This window comes from Ovis aries, chromosome 11 (assembly GCF_016772045.2).
Source record: "Ovis aries strain OAR_USU_Benz2616 breed Rambouillet chromosome 11, ARS-UI_Ramb_v3.0, whole genome shotgun sequence".
NCBI lineage: Eukaryota > Metazoa > Chordata > Mammalia > Artiodactyla > Bovidae > Ovis > Ovis aries.
This window is the reverse complement of record NC_056064.1, coordinates 13,077,811-13,093,417: the sequence shown is the minus strand read 5'-3', so window position 1 is coordinate 13,093,417 and position 15,607 is coordinate 13,077,811. Positions and strand designations below refer to the sequence as shown.

Genomic DNA, 15,607 nt, shown 5'->3' with positions numbered 1-15,607 from the left:
CAAGGGGCAGCTGCTTTTTCCTATAAGCTCCAAATGCCACATGAACTGTTGCCCAGCAAACACAATCCCATCACCCCCTCTCTCACCTGCTCTGCTGAAGTGGCAATTGAACAGGGTTCTGGCCAACGAGATGTGAGAAGTCTTTGGCAGTCTTTCTGAGAAGCTTTTACTGTTCTGATAAAAGAAAATCGATGTGGCTGACACTACTCCTTTCCTCTTCTTCCTACCCAAAATGCATGCTTGATGGCTAACGCTGCAGCAGCCACCTTGGGACCACAGAGGGAAGAACCAGAGATGCTGGTCCCAATACCACTGAGAAGGGAAAAACACTGCTAGTCATTACCTGCCTCCCCTAGAATTATTCTGCCAGAAAAATAAACTCCTGTTTGCTTATGCCTCTGTAGTCAGGTTCTGTTTCTTATATATCAAGCCCAACATAATCCTTAATAATAAAGTCACCTTCAAGTTATCTTTACATCTAGAATACAGGAGGCCCTCAAAAATTGTGAGTAAATAAATTAGATTCTGGAAAACAAGGCATCCTGGGGTATCAGGTGACTCAGGAAAAGTCCCACCTAGGAATGACAGCTGGTCTCCAGACGGTGCAGCAATGCTGTATCCAAAAGGTGCCCTAATACTTAGACCAGGCTCTCTTTATGTCTGGAATAACAGTGTACCTGGATGGGTCTGTCTTCCTTTATAAGAACCTGACTTTCCTTTCCTGTTGAAGTAATTTTTTTCATGTCATCCCGACAGAGAATCTAAGAAGCATGCATTTCACTCTATTATTTTTAAAAACAGATTAGATCAAGAAATAGATGAGAAAAAAAAACCCTAAAACAAAACAAGTAAAACCAGCTAGACATAAGCATTCACAGGCAAGCATAGGAAGTCACAAAGATGTGAGTATAAATTCACTCAGAATCATCCATAAGCTGTTTTGTAATCAGGACAAAAGCAAACAAAAAAATTAATCACCACTGTGTTCAACTAAACCTGCATATCTACTACTTTTCAAGGGGAGGAAATCTGACGGAGTTTAGTAGTAAACTAAATACTCTCAAATAAAAAGGCTAAGTACAGCTTGAGGGATAAAGCTGGCAAAATCCACATGTGCCTACATTTTGACCAATAATATCACTTGGTAAAGATTTATGTTTTAAAACGTCTATCACAGCATTACAACAATGATAATTTAAAATAATTTAAATTTCCAAAAATTAGCAGATGGCTAAAATAGATATTACGTAGTCACTTAAATTTTTGAATAATTTTAATGATACTAAATGGTCAGAGTATGCAAAATATTTAAATAAAAAGATCACAAGAGTAGAATATAATTGTAATTACATAAAAAGAAAAACAAGAACATACTGAAAGGGAAACCATAAAGACTGAAAGGAAATGCCCTCAGATGTTAAAAGTGGTAATGTCCTGTGCGTGTGTGTGTGTGGTGCGTGTGTGTGTGTGGTGCGTGTGTGTGTGGTGCGTGTGTGTGTGTGGTGCGTGTGTGTGTGTGGTGCGTGTGTGTGTGTGGTGCGTGTGTGTGTGTGGTGCGTGTGTGTGTGTGGTGCGTGTGTGTGTGTGTGTGTGTGGTGTGTGGTGCGTGTGTGTGTGGTGCGTGTGTGTGTGGTGCGTGTGTGTGGTGCGTGTGTGTGTGTGGTGCGTGTGTGTGTGGTGCGTGTGTGTGTGGTGCGTGTGTGTGTGGTGCGTGTGTGTGTGGTGCGTGTGTATGCCCTGTGCGTGTGTATGCCCTGTGCGTGTGTGTGTGGTGCGTGTGTGTGTGGTGCGTGTGTGTGTGGTGCGTGTGTGTGTGGTGCGTGTGTGTGTGTGTGTGTGTGCGTGTGTGTGTGGTGCGTGTGTGTGTGTGGTGCGTGTGTATGTGGTGCGTGTGTGTGTGGTGCGTGTGTGTGTGGTGCGTGTGTGTGTGTGGTGCGTGTGTGTGGTGCGTGTGTGTGTGGTGCGTGTGTGTGTGTGGTGTGTGTGTGTGTGGGTGTGTGTGTGGTGCGTGTGTGTGTGTGGTGCGTGTGTATGTGGTGCGTGTGTACGTGGTGCGTGTGTGTGTGGTGCGTGTGTGTGTATGTGTGCGTGTGTGTGTGTGTGTGGTGTGTGTGTGTGTGTGCGTGTGTGTGGTGCGTGTGTATGTGGTGTGTGTGTGTGTGTGTGTGTGTGTGTGCGTGTGTGTGTGTGCGTGTGTGTGTGGTGCGTGTGTATGTGGTGCGTGTGTATGTGGTGCGTGTGTACGTGGTGCGTGTGTGTGTGGTGCGTGTGTGTGCACACTCGTCCTATCTCCGCACACTGACAGAACCTAGAAACAATGATGCCTAGAATAATGAGCATCTCAGCGCCCAGAACTTGGTTTCTAAAAACCATACTCCATTAAAAACAGTCAGCATTCCTTGGAGAAAGAGTGATTCCAGGACTGGAAATGGGAAAATGTGAGATGAGCCTAGAATACCGTGCTGTGGTGGAAAGTAAAAAGTACTCAAAGAATAAGTGGGGATATCTCAAAAAGATGAAACCAGCTTGAAGGGACTTCTATTAATCTGAGACAAACCAAAATAAATAACGACAACAACAGATTCTAACTAACTGAATAAAATAGGAAAGCATGAGTCCATATTGATACAAATGAATGTAAATAAGAGAAGAGATATGGCTAGATAAGTATTATTATAAAAATATTATGTTGTAGTAGAATGCCAACTAATAAATATAGAAGGAATGATTCTTTAAAAATGGATAATTCTTTAATTATCTCTAAATTATGAGTATACTTTTGCATACACATTTCCAGTTTGCAAAATGAGCATGTACTTCTTTTGTAAAAAATGCTCAAAAAAACCCCCAAATTCTCAACAGTACTCTGAACAAACAAGACATAATGCACATCCCTAGAGCAAGCTCTACACCCATTTTTAAAAGGAGAACATATACATAAAATCCCAAACACATGGAGCAAGTGTGTGTGCACTGTCCCAGCCCATCTATCTAGAGGAAGAGCTCAGATGTCCAAAGCAGGTGGCTAATGTTAAAAACAAAACAGCAAAAACAAAAACCCACCAGAGACAGCACTGAGATTTACAAAAATTTTGTTTTGGTTTTACAGTAACTATGGGAGTGAAGAGATGTTACAAGGACCCTTTCAGTGATGCCGATGACAAATGGTTAACTGATAAGAAGAAACGGAGAGGGCAACAGGCTTTAGTACAGGTCAATACTGGGCTTTCATGAAGCCATTTGAGACATATAACTAATCTATTACTCACCTGGCATCATCATTCATTGTGGTATGGTCAATAGGTGCCATGAAGCTCAGCAGCTTGCTAAGCACATGAAACCTAAACAAAGTAGGAAAAAAAAACAGGCAGCAACATTAGTAACTATTAACCTAGAAAAGGAAACACACTCTATGAGGTAACAAACTCCACATGATCGCAAGAACATCCGGCTCCAGAGTGGAACAGGGAATAATTTCTAGGCATGTGCCACTCATAACCATAAAAACCCTATTCTCCTGTAACAGTGTTATAGGAGAAAAGTCTGATAAGGGCACATTGTAAATGACAGTAGTTCTACACAACTCCATTATCTCATGACCCAAAAAAGGGCACACATTTGTGCCCTGAAGCAATACACTAAGCCTTAAACATCACTCCAGACAAGAGGTGGTGAGGACCAGATTACCCCATTGTCCCCTTCTCTGCATATATCCTGATCATTTTTCAGTCGGGAGCAGAGGCAGTGGCGTACCATCCAAATGGAACACCTCATCACTCACTAGCACTGGTTCCCGGAGTCAGAAAAGGCTTCTGGAATCACCTTCATTCACCAGTTCCACCAGACCTTTCATTTCACCCTTCTTAAACTAAGGCCTACAACTGCTACGTAAAGCGTCTACTCCCTACATTTTCAGTCAAGGTGTTATAAAAATTGAAGTTGTGTCAATTCCATCTCCCACCAGTAGAAAAAAAGAGGTATTTTTATACAAAGTGCTTTGAGATCCTCTGGTGAAGAAGGCTGAATAAATATTTGACATTACACAGACCAAATTAGAGCTAAGAGAATTCAAAGAAGGTATCCCCTTCTATTTAAAAAAGAAGAGGCTGTAGGACATGTCATATAAAATTCTAACCAAAAAAAAACACCTCTTCTTGGGCAAAATACTATCCACACAAAAATGATATAACATATGTGTAATGTTTCACCATTTAAAAAACATTTTTACCCACATCAAAGAATTTGATTCTCTACCACCAAATAGCCAAGCCTCCCAAATTTCAATCTTTAAAAAATGAATTTTAAAGACTAATAGTGATAAGATTTTTCCCATTACAAGAGTAATAGAAAAAAGCATAAATCCATTACAGAAAATTTGGAAAACCAACTAAGTACACAAAAAATGCATACATATTCTTTCATCTACAGAAGGACTGTTACAAATATTTATTAATATTATTAATATTTTGGTTAATTATGTTCATTTTACATAGTAATCCACACAACACAATTTCCTATTCTTTTCTTCCACTTAGCATTGTATCTCCATAGCTGTATACAAAATTCCAAGAAGTACTATAAATATATTTTCATATTTCTGAAGTCGTATTGTTTCCAATTTTTCACTTCTTATAAGACGCAAAAACAAAATCTCTGTTCATCATACTTCCTTTATGCCCATTACCTCCTAATTATAAAAAGTAATATATAATTACAAATTCAGAAATACAGAAAGAACTGACAAGTCCCCTGTAATCTCTAGAAATAATCACTGTTAATTAAGTTTGCCTATAGCATTCTCCATATATAAGACAAATATAAACAACATGTTTTCACATGCTCATGCATCATGCATTTTTCCACTATGTCATACTGTATTCTTTTTAATAGTTCCAGAATATTCTGTTGCGTCAATATATTGTAATTTACTAAACCTCCTATTGATAAGCATTTATATAGTCTTCCCCCTTATACTTCCCTGGTGGCTCAGATGGTTAAGCGTCTGTCTACAACGTGGGAGACCCGGGTTCGATCCCTGGGTTGGGAAGATCCCCTGGAGAAGGAAATGGCAATCTACTCCAGTACTAATGCCTGGAAAATCCCATTGACAGAGGAGCCTGGTAGGCTACAGTCCATGGGGTCGCAAAGAGTTGGACATGACTGAGTGACTTCACCCCCTTAAAAAAGCATTATAAACAGTGCTAAAGTGAAGATTCTTTTCTTTATTTTATTGAAGCATAATTGATTTACAAAGTTTTGCTAATTTCTGCTGTATAACGAAGTGATTCAGTGTGTGTGTGTGTGTATATATATACACATGTGTGTGTATTTAACTTATATGCAGAGTACATCATGCGAAATGCCTGGATGAAGCACAAGATGGAATCAAGATTGCTGAGAGAAATATCAATAACTTCAGATATGCAGATGACACCACCCTTATGGCAGAAAGCGAAGAGTAACTCAGAGCCTCCTGATGAAGGTGAAAGAGGAGAGTGAAAAAGCTGGCTTAAAACTCCACATTCAAAAAATGAGCATCATGGCATCCTGACCCATTACATCATGGCATCCTGACCCATTACTTCATGGCAAATAGATGGGCAAACAATGGAAACAGTAACAGACTTTATTTTCTTCGGCTCCATAATCACTGCTGATGGTGACTGTAGCCATGAGATTAAAAGACGCTTGCTTCTTGAAAGAAAAGCTACTACCAACCTAGTCAGCATATTAAAAAACAGAGACATTACTTTGCCGACAAAGGTCCGTCAAGTCAAAGCTATAGCTTTGTATGGATATGAGAGTTGGACCGTACAGAAAGCTGAGCGCCAAAGAATTGATGTTTTTGAACTCTGGTGCTGGAAAAGACTCTTGAGAGTCCTTGGACTGCAAGGAGATCAGATCAAACTAAAGGAAATCAGTCCTGAATATTCATTGGAAGGACTGATGCCAAGGGTGGGGCTCCAATTTTTTGGCCACCTGATGTGAAGAACTGGCTCACTGGAAAAGACCTGATGCTGGGAAAGATTGAAAGCAGGAGAAGGGGATGACAGAGCATGAGATAGTTGGATGACATCACTGACTGGATGGACATGAGTCTGAGCAAGCTACCAGAGTTGGTAATGGGTAGTGAAGCCTGGCACGCTGCAGTCCATGGGGTCGCCAAGAGTTGGACATGACTGAGTGACTGAACTGAACTGATATATATACACACACACATTTTTTTTCATATACTTTTCCATAATGGTTTATCACAGGGTATTGAATAGAGTTCCCTGTGGTATACAGTAGGATCTTGTTGCTTATCCATTCTAGGTTGCCATGCCCTCCTCCAGGGGACCTTCCCAAACCAGGGATCGAACCCACATCTCCCACATTGTAGGCAGATTCTTTACCATCTGAGCCACCAGGGAAGCCCTTTAATGTCTTTTAGGCTTCACCAAACTTCAGTTTTCATCTGAAAAAATGAGAACTATTTTTGGCTATGTCCAAAGACAGGTTTAATTCACTGTCTAGACAAAGACTATGAACTATACCCAATAGTTGCTTTGTCTGATCCAGGAGTCATTGGCCACAGGTGGCTTACTGAACACTGGAAATGTGCACCAGATTTTGAAAATTTCAGATGGAAAAAATGTAAAATATATCACGAATAATTTTAAAACAATAAACTGTTAAAATACTATAAGCTAGATATTGGGCTAAATGAAATGTATTATTACTTAAGTACACTTATTTCTTTTCCCCCCTTTTTAATTGCAGCTACTAGAACATTTAAAATTATACATGTAACTGAGGAACCTATTTGCAGGGCAGGAGTAAGAGTCCAGACTTAAGAGAACGGGCTCGTGGACACAGCCAGGGAAGGAGAGGGTGGGACAGACTGAGAGAGCAGCCCTGAAACATACGCATCACCAGGCGTGAGAGAGACAGCCAGGCAAAGCCCCTGTATAACAGAGGCGTTCAGCCTGTGGCTCTGCGATGACCTGGGGGGGCGGGGCGGGAAGGGGTGTTACAATCATGGGTGTGCTGACAGCTGATTCATCCTATACACGGAAGAAACCAACACAACACTGCAAAGCAATTGCCTTCCAATTAAAAGAAACTTAAAAAATTACACATGTAAAGGTACTTTTTATTGGACGGCACTGCTCTGTGGAATACCTTTATACTTTAATACAACATATTCAGTAACTAGTAACTGCATGGTGAAGGACAGGCTTTTAAGTAGTAATCAGATTAAAGATGATTTAATACAATGCATTTTTACCTCATCTCAGTGCTGAGGATGGATGCATGTTTTAGTATTAAAATTACCAACCATATTAAGAAGGAATAAATATAATTTTGTTGCAGAAGAACACACAAACACAAAACACAGTATGACATTTCATTATTAAAGGCCTGAGACTTTAATTCATTTACATTAAGATTCTGCTTAAATCAGGATCAAATCCACTTACAGATAATGCTGAGTAAAATACTGGGAATTAATAATCATAATTATTTCCAAAACCCAGCATATTTCCTTTTTTTTAATGTTATTTTCTAGCATCCAACTAGCAAACTGCTAACAACCAATCTGACCAGGGTGATGCCACTGACCTGCTATCATTGAAATTAATGTTTCCACAAGGCCATGTTCACCTTTGCTATGGTATTTCTTTTTTTTCCAACCCTACCACAAACATACCACCCTTATGGCAGAAAGTGAAGAGGAACTAAAAAGCCTCTTGATGAAACTGAAAGAAGAGAGTGAAAAAGTTGGCTTAAAGCTCAACATTCAGAAAACGAAGATCATGGCATCCAGTCCCATCACTTCATGGAAAATAGATGGGGAAAGAGTGTCAGACTTCATTTTAGGGGGCTCCAAAATCACTGCAGATGGTGACTGCAGCCACGAAATTAAAAGACGCTTACTCTTTGGAAGAAAAGTCATGACCAACCTAGATAGCATATTCAAAAGCAGAGACATTACTTTGCCGACTGCTGCTGCTGCTGCTAAGTCGCTTTAGTCGTGTCCTACTCTCCATCCCTGGGATTCTCCAGGCAAGAACAATGGAAGTGGGTTTCCATTTCCTTTTCCAATGCATGAAACTGAAAAGTGAAAGTGAAGTTGCTCAGTCGTGCCGGACTCTTCACAACCCCATGGACTGCAGCCCACCAGGCTCCTCCATCCATGGGATTTTTCAGGCAAGAGTACTGGAGTGGGGTGCCATTGCCTTCTCCAACTTTGCTGACTAAGGTCTGTCTAATCAAGGCTATGGTTTTTCCTGTGGTCATGTGTGGATTCGAGAGTTGGACTATGAAGAAGGCTGAGTGCCGAAGACTGATGCTTTTGAACTGTGGTGTTGGAGAAGACTCTTGAGAGTCCCTTGGACTGCAAGGAGGCCCAACCAATCCATCCTAAAGGAGATCAGTCCTGAGTGTTCATTGGAAGGACTGATGCTGAGGCAGAAACTCCAATACTTTGGCCACCTCAAGCAAAGAGCTGTCTCATTGGAAAAGACGCTGATACTGGGAGGGATTGGGGGCAGGAGGAGAAGGGGACAAAAGGATGAGATGGCTGGATGGCATCACCGACTCAATGGACATGAGTCTGAGTGAACTCCGGGAGTTGGTGATGGACAGGGAGGCCTGGTGTGCTGTGATTCATGGGGTCGCAAAGAGTCGGACACGACTGAGCGTCTGTACTGAACCACAAACAAAGAGCAAAGCCTGCCCATGGTGGAACCTAGTACCAGTGATGACAGCTGGCACACCACCAGCTCTTCTGGAGGTCTAATTTAAAGGAAGTTATTTACGACATGTATTCTCATCTATCCTGGAGAAGGAAATGGCAACCCACTCCAGTAATCTTGCCTGGAGAATCCCATGGACAGAGGAGCCTCACAGGCTACAGTCCATGGGGCTGCAAGAGTCTTGGACACGACTGAGCAACTAAACCTATTCTCATCTAGCCTAGGCCCTTTGTTAAAACCTTCACAGCAGAGTTCTAACGTAGCCTAGATATCATGTCGGTGCCTCCTAAGTCCTAGCCACAGAAACAACTCAAGAGCCACAGGTTAGACGTGGACTCTGGAATCAGACCAATTAGCTTAAATCTACATTCATGATTACTAGCTCTGTAACAGTGGGTGAGTCACTTATCTGAAGTACTTTACATGAGTTAGCTAATTTCAATCTGCATGACAGTCCTATGGAATGTGCCTTCTATTATCATACTGGCTTGACAGATGAGGAAACTGAAGCACAGAGAGATGTTAAGTGACTTGCCCAAGGGGTCTCAAGGCCAGTCAGTGCAAGAGTCAGATTTCAAACCTGAACATTTTAGCATCGGAGGATGTGTCTTTTCCACTTCTGCATGTAAACTGCTCTGCAGTGCCCGACAGAGAGAGTTTTATAAATGTTAGTTGTCGTTATTGCTATATATGAACATCACTGATTCTGACCACATCCCACATGGTCATGGTCACAAAGAGAGCCTCGATGAATACAGGTGATGGAACTGCAACACAGTTCAAAGCACGTGACCTTATTTATCACTTTTCCTCTTACTTCTTGTGCTGTGCTATAATTGCAGACTTACGGGAAAGTTACCAAAGTAGTGCAGAGTTCATGTACACCTTCACCTAGTTTCCTCGAATGCTAACAACTTACACCAACGTAATTATCAAAATTAGGAAATTAACACCTGTACAGTCCATTACCTAAACCACAGGCCTTATTCAGTGTCACCCATTTTTTGTCCCACTGTCCTCTGTCTTTCCAGGATCCGATCTAAGGCCCCACAGTGCAGCTAGCTGTGATGCACTGCTCCAATCTCTGACAGGTGCTCAGGCTTCCTTGTTTCTCAATGACTTGCTACAGTCCACAGAGTAAAGTCCAAATGTCGAGTATGACCACGATTTAGCACCCACTCATTCACACAGTCTCACCTCCTGTTATTCCCTCATATTTACTTCAAGTCTGCCAAAACAAATGAACTTTGGTTCCCAAAACAGACGGGGATATTCTCAAGACTGTGTTTGGCAAACATTATTCTTTTTGGCCTTTCCATAGGCTAACTCTTCCTGGTCTGCTCAGTGTCAAGTGTGAATGCTGCATCTCACAGAAAGTCTTACTTGATAAGCGGGTTAATTTTACTGTCACGATCATCCGAAAACATGTCTGTGAGGCACTACAGTAGGCAATAAGGTTGGAATTAACTTGAAAAAAATCAGCACAATTCTTGCCCTCAAGGGACACACAATTATAGATATTTGCCCTAGCAGCTTTAAAACTCACAAAAATACAGTAATGTAGAAAAAACATCTTTTGCTCTTTTCAATTCTTTTGAAGAGCATATATTTGCAACAGCAATGCCAATAGGTAAACACAAGAGAAATCAAAGACTCTAACACTTTCAAATGTTTATTATGTACTAGACATATACACATTATTTGAATCCTCAAATCAAATCCATCCCTCAAACCAAATTAGGCTTCCTTGGTGGCTCAGACAGTAAGTAAAGAGCCTGCAATGTGGGAAACCCAGGTTTGATCTCTGGATCAGGACGATCCCCTGGAGAAGGGCATGGCGACCCACTTCAGTATTCTTGCCTGGAGAACTCCATGGACAGAGGAGCCTGGAGAGCTACAGTCCATGGGATCACAGAGAGTTGGACACAACTGACTCTCTCTCACACACATACACATACAGGGATTAGTATTTCAACTTATTAAATGAGTAAAGTGAGGCTCAGAGAATAAAGAGCAACCAACATCATACAGCCAGACAAAGCCAGTCTCCTGACTGAAATCCTGGGCTCCTCCCTCGAGAGAACATTTAAAGCCTCACAGAGCTATTAATTAATTAACTAGAAGTATAGTTGATCTACAACATTGTATTAGTTCCAGATATACAACACTGTGATTCAATATTTTTATAGATTATACTCCATTTAAAGTGATTATAAAATAATGGCTATATTTCCCTGTGCCGTTCAATTTATCCTTGCTGCCATTTTATTTTGTACACAGTAGTCTGTCTTTTAATCCCCATATCCCCATCTCACCCCTCCTTCTCTCCACTGGTAGCCACTAATTTGTTCTCTCTGTGAGCCTGTTTCTGTTTTGTCATGTACATTCGTTTTATTTCTTAGATTCCACATGAAAGTGATAGCATACATAGAGTGTATGTCTTCTTCAAAGTTCCAATTTTAAAAGTGCACTATTGGAGAAAAGTCTAATCTCAAAATTAAAGAACAGGTATTTATTCAGCCTGATCAATTATAAAGTACTAGTAGTAACATTCTTCTTTAAATCCTATCAGGGATGGGGATACAGAAGAGACAGGTGCCTCTGTGAGGCACACAGGTGAGTGAGCAAGTAAACGAACATCCCAGTAGGAGACTGATGCAGTCTTGGGATAACAACAGTAACAATAATAGGAATAATGGCAAAAACACACATAGTGCTTGCTATGTCCCCGTTGTGGTACTGTGTTAGTCGCTCAGTCGTATCCGACTCTGTGTGGCCCCATGGACTACAGCCCGCCAGGCTCCACTGTCTATGGGATTCTTCAACAAGAACACTGGAGTGGGCTGCCCTGCCCTTCCGCATGCTGTGTTCCTGGTGCTAGTCTAAAAGCGGTACGTACATGTACTCGTTTAATCCCTGTAGCAACCCTACAAGTCTGGTACTATTATCAACCCCATTCTACAGATGAAGAAACTAGAACAGAGAGTTTAAGGGTCTTGCTCAGAGTAACTACTAATTGGTGTCAAAGGTGGGATTCAGACTTAGGGAGTCTGGCTCTTGAGTCCATGCTCTTAACTGGTAGGTAGATTGATAACAAACTTGGGAGAAGCAGAAAGGTTTGGAAACTTCGGCACATGAAAAAGGTTAAACAAATTGTAACAATTTAACCTGAGATTTAAGAAAAGTGACTTTCAGTCAAAAGATAATGAAAAGCTGCTTTGCACTTCTTCAAACTTAAAGAAAAATAAGCATTTCCTGATGAGTTCTGTTAAATACTAAAACAGGTTAATTAAAGTAGTGGAATCTGCTTCTCTGAAGATACTTAAAAATGAGATAGATCCACATTTGTCCAGAAATAATTTTAATGACAGGCAGGCTCTAACAAAAATGTGGGATTAGCTATCTGCCTAAAACTGGCCTAACACAATGAGTTTAAGATTTTTTTTTCAATGTGCACTTGAATTACAAGTAGTTTCTTCGACACTGAGGCCTTGTGTGAGTGATATTATGTAATATATAAAAATAGTTACAAGGAATCTCAGTCTGAAAGCACAGCAATGTCACTTCTACTCTGGTTCCTTCTTTGTTCCCATTCTTTTTAAGACTTTCAAGGGCTCACAGGTTTGAGGGCTCTCCTCCACTCAGATATGTTTCTGTATTCTCATAAAAGTTCCACTCCTCATCTCATTAAAGCACAGTGTTAACAATCTCTGGAAGCCTTCATTTTTTATCTTTTTAGCATACTAGGAACATGTATGGCATCATGAAAATGGACCAATATAATTCTGCTTAAATAAGACTACAAAGCACAATTTTTACATTGTAATAGGAAATCATTTTTCAAAACTAAAGTGAAAGTGAAAGTGAAGTCGCTCAGTCATGTCCAACTCTTTGCGACCCCACAGACTGTAGCCTACCAGGCTCCTCTGTCCATGGGATTTTCCAGGCGATAGTACTGGAGTGGATTGCCATTTCCTTCTCTAGGGGATCTTCCCAACCCAGGGCTCGAACCCTGGTCTCCCGCATTGTAGACAGACGCTTTACCATCTGAGCCACCAGGGAAGTCCTTTCAAAACTAAGGCAATTTCAATTCTCTTGTCTTCTTTTTCGATTATGTCTCTTTCAGGGAAATACAAATATTATTCAACCTATTCATTCACAGCAGTAGCACAAAAAGTAACTAACACTTTCCATTTCAGAGTAAGAAAAACTGAATCTCAAAGAAGTCTCAAATATTGCTCTAGTGATTTTTCTGCTCCTTAAAAACAGAATCATAAGAATAGAAAAAAAAGTCATAGCCAACATTCAAAAGAAGAAGTAACAACACACAATGTTAACATTTGTTCTAAAAAGTAACTCACCGAAGTTTCCTTCCTTTGCTGGCTTTTCTATCTACTTTCTTGTGGATTTTGCTTCGTAGCTTCTGGATTGCAAGCCATTGCCTGGGAAATTCACAAGTGATGTTATGCATCATCAATAGAAATAGTTACATGTGTTGACAAATCAGAATTTTTCTCACTAACAACACTGCATAAGGAAATCATTCAACGTACACCAAGCTCCTCAAGACAGACTGGGGCCAAGCGACTAATCGATTGAAGAGGATTTGTGCAATGGTCAAAAAACAAATGGCAGCTAGGAAATTCTCCAGCAGATTTGGTGAACAATGCTCCTTAGTATGTGGAGTTACTGTGCCAAGCGCTAAATCTACCAGTCTGCAGCGAAACCCATCAAACTGAGTGTAGCTGCTTGGGTTTGCTGTTGATGTTAAGTTGCACAGCCCATTCTATGACTAAGATTGCACCTGCTGTTTGGTCTGAACATGCGAATTCTTTAAATCTAACTTTCCCATTGTCAATACTCAGCTGCTTTTCCTTGTGCTTTCCATTTTTTCTAAGTGTTAAGAATTATCTGCTATTGATACTAGTTTTATAGTCATTTTATTTAATTTTCATTTCAGCTACATTATTTCAGAATGTGTTGCTGAAAGGTAAAGGGCTTTCCCTTCCCCCTCCAAAATAATCTCGATACCAGGAGCCCCCAAATAATCTCAATACCACTGTCACACCGAAGAAAAGTTAACTACCAAATATTCAGTCAGTCTTTGAATTTTCCAGATTGTCTCAATTTTACAGTTAGTTTGTTTGAATCAGGATCCAAACAAGAGTCATATATTCAGCAAGTCATTTTAAATTAAAAGAAATTCATTTTTCAAATAAAGGATACTGGGCTAAGAAAATCTTCATAAATTGCTTATATGAACAAAATGTGGGGGGTGGGGAACGGAGAAACAGCAGCAGTTGGTCATCTTACCTGACTGAAATGAAAGTTCAACATCAAAAAAAAAAAATCTAGGGAAATCCAATTACTGTAATCTTAATATAATCTTAATTACCATAATCTATTTTATTGTAAAGTCAGATAGATGTACAATATAATCACCACTTAAATGCAATTTGCTCAATCACATTAAATTTATAGTGAACAGCTCTCTATAGCATTCCAGTGATACATAAAATATTAACATCCTATCCTAAAATTCAAAGGTTTTACTCACATAAAATTATTCCATCAGCACAAATTTTTCCTTGTGATCTCTCAGAATGCTGCTCTTCCCCAGAATCCCATTCTGACACCTGCAGCTTTGGTTTCCATTTATGCTCTTGCAAGTTACGGCTCATGGCTATTTAAATGTACACTATTCATTAGGTAGCACTTTAAATGTCCTTTTTGTTTTCCAACCACAGGATGAAGCATATGCACAGGGGTCTTCCTTCACTGTGTTCCATCCTACCCTGACATCTAGGCAATGCTGCCGAGTTCTACTTCTAATTGTGCAGCAGCTTTCACTGAAGGGGCAGAGGTCTAAATGAGAGCAGACTCATAGACCGAGAAACAGGTTGTGCCCAGTGCCAGGTCCTGACAGCTGAGAGCACACATTTTTATCCACTGATCAGAGACTGATACAGATCTAATTTCAATGCAAAGAGCTTAAAATGGACTTTGTGAAACAAACCCTAAAATAAACACTTTACAGGTAGGTATTTGGTAATCTCTTAATCAAACTGTCATTCAAGTTATGGCAATGTAGAGGAAACAATTTCCATCACTTTGTCTACTCTTGTTATCATGCTTAACTTTTTTTGGTGGCCACGTCACACAGCTTACAGGATCTCAGTTCCCCAACCAGAAATTGAGCCCTGGCCAAGGCAGAGAAAGCCTGGAATCCTAACCACTAGGCCACTGAGGAACTCCCAGCTTTCCTAAAAATAGAACCAGTCGTTGCCTTGGAAGTAGAATTAAGGGGACTCAGATGGAGAAACTGTTACACAGGCTGCCTATCTGAACAGAAAGCCATATCCAAATTACCTTCCCATGGCCACCTGATCATTGGGGTCCAAGGAGCTGGTCTTCCGTTCTATGAGTTCTCGGAGGAGCTGGGGAAAAAGGAAAGCAGGTGACTTATTTATCATCTCCCAGCACCAACTGACTTTAAAAGAGCACGGGAGGAATCCTGAATGGCACAGTGACAGCTCTGAAACTACAATCAATAAGGGACAACCCAGTGGCAAAAGCATGACCAAATTCCCATTAACCCTTTCATATTTATATATCTTTAAAAAGGTGGCTATCGCAATAACTGAAAGCAGAAGTCCATTTGGAAGACTTATTGTCCTGCAGTTCATCTCAAACGGATCAATGAGTATGCAACATCCCCTTTCGTTGTTTTTATGATTAGTCTTGTCTTCCTCGTTGATATCAATGGAGAACCTTTAAAAGGTCAGGTGGGAAGGGCTCGGTGGTGAAAAGGAAAATGCATCGGCTTCCCACCCACACGATAATGGTACATGGTTAACTTCTGACCT

The 15,607-nt window shown here is 40.6% G+C and overlaps 1 protein-coding gene across 4 annotated transcripts in view; it reads right to left on the bottom strand.

Moving 5' to 3' along the window:
* The window catches only part of AATF (apoptosis antagonizing transcription factor), a 114,125-nt gene that overhangs the window by 23,262 nt on the left and 75,256 nt on the right, over positions 1-15,607 (bottom strand). For 2 of the 4 annotated variants that reach the window (XM_042255362.1, XM_042255363.1), the window contains exons 9-12: positions 15,111-15,178; positions 13,103-13,183; positions 3,270-3,341; positions 87-174 (exon numbers count right to left, since the gene is read on the bottom strand). In XM_042255362.1, coding sequence (XP_042111296.1) covers positions 87-174; positions 3,270-3,341; positions 13,103-13,183; positions 15,111-15,178 — 309 coding nt within the window. The remainder of the gene's footprint in view (positions 1-86; positions 175-3,269; positions 3,342-13,102; positions 13,184-15,110; positions 15,179-15,607) is intronic. The other 2 variants (XM_027975312.2, XM_042255364.2) reach the window with 1 other exon arrangement.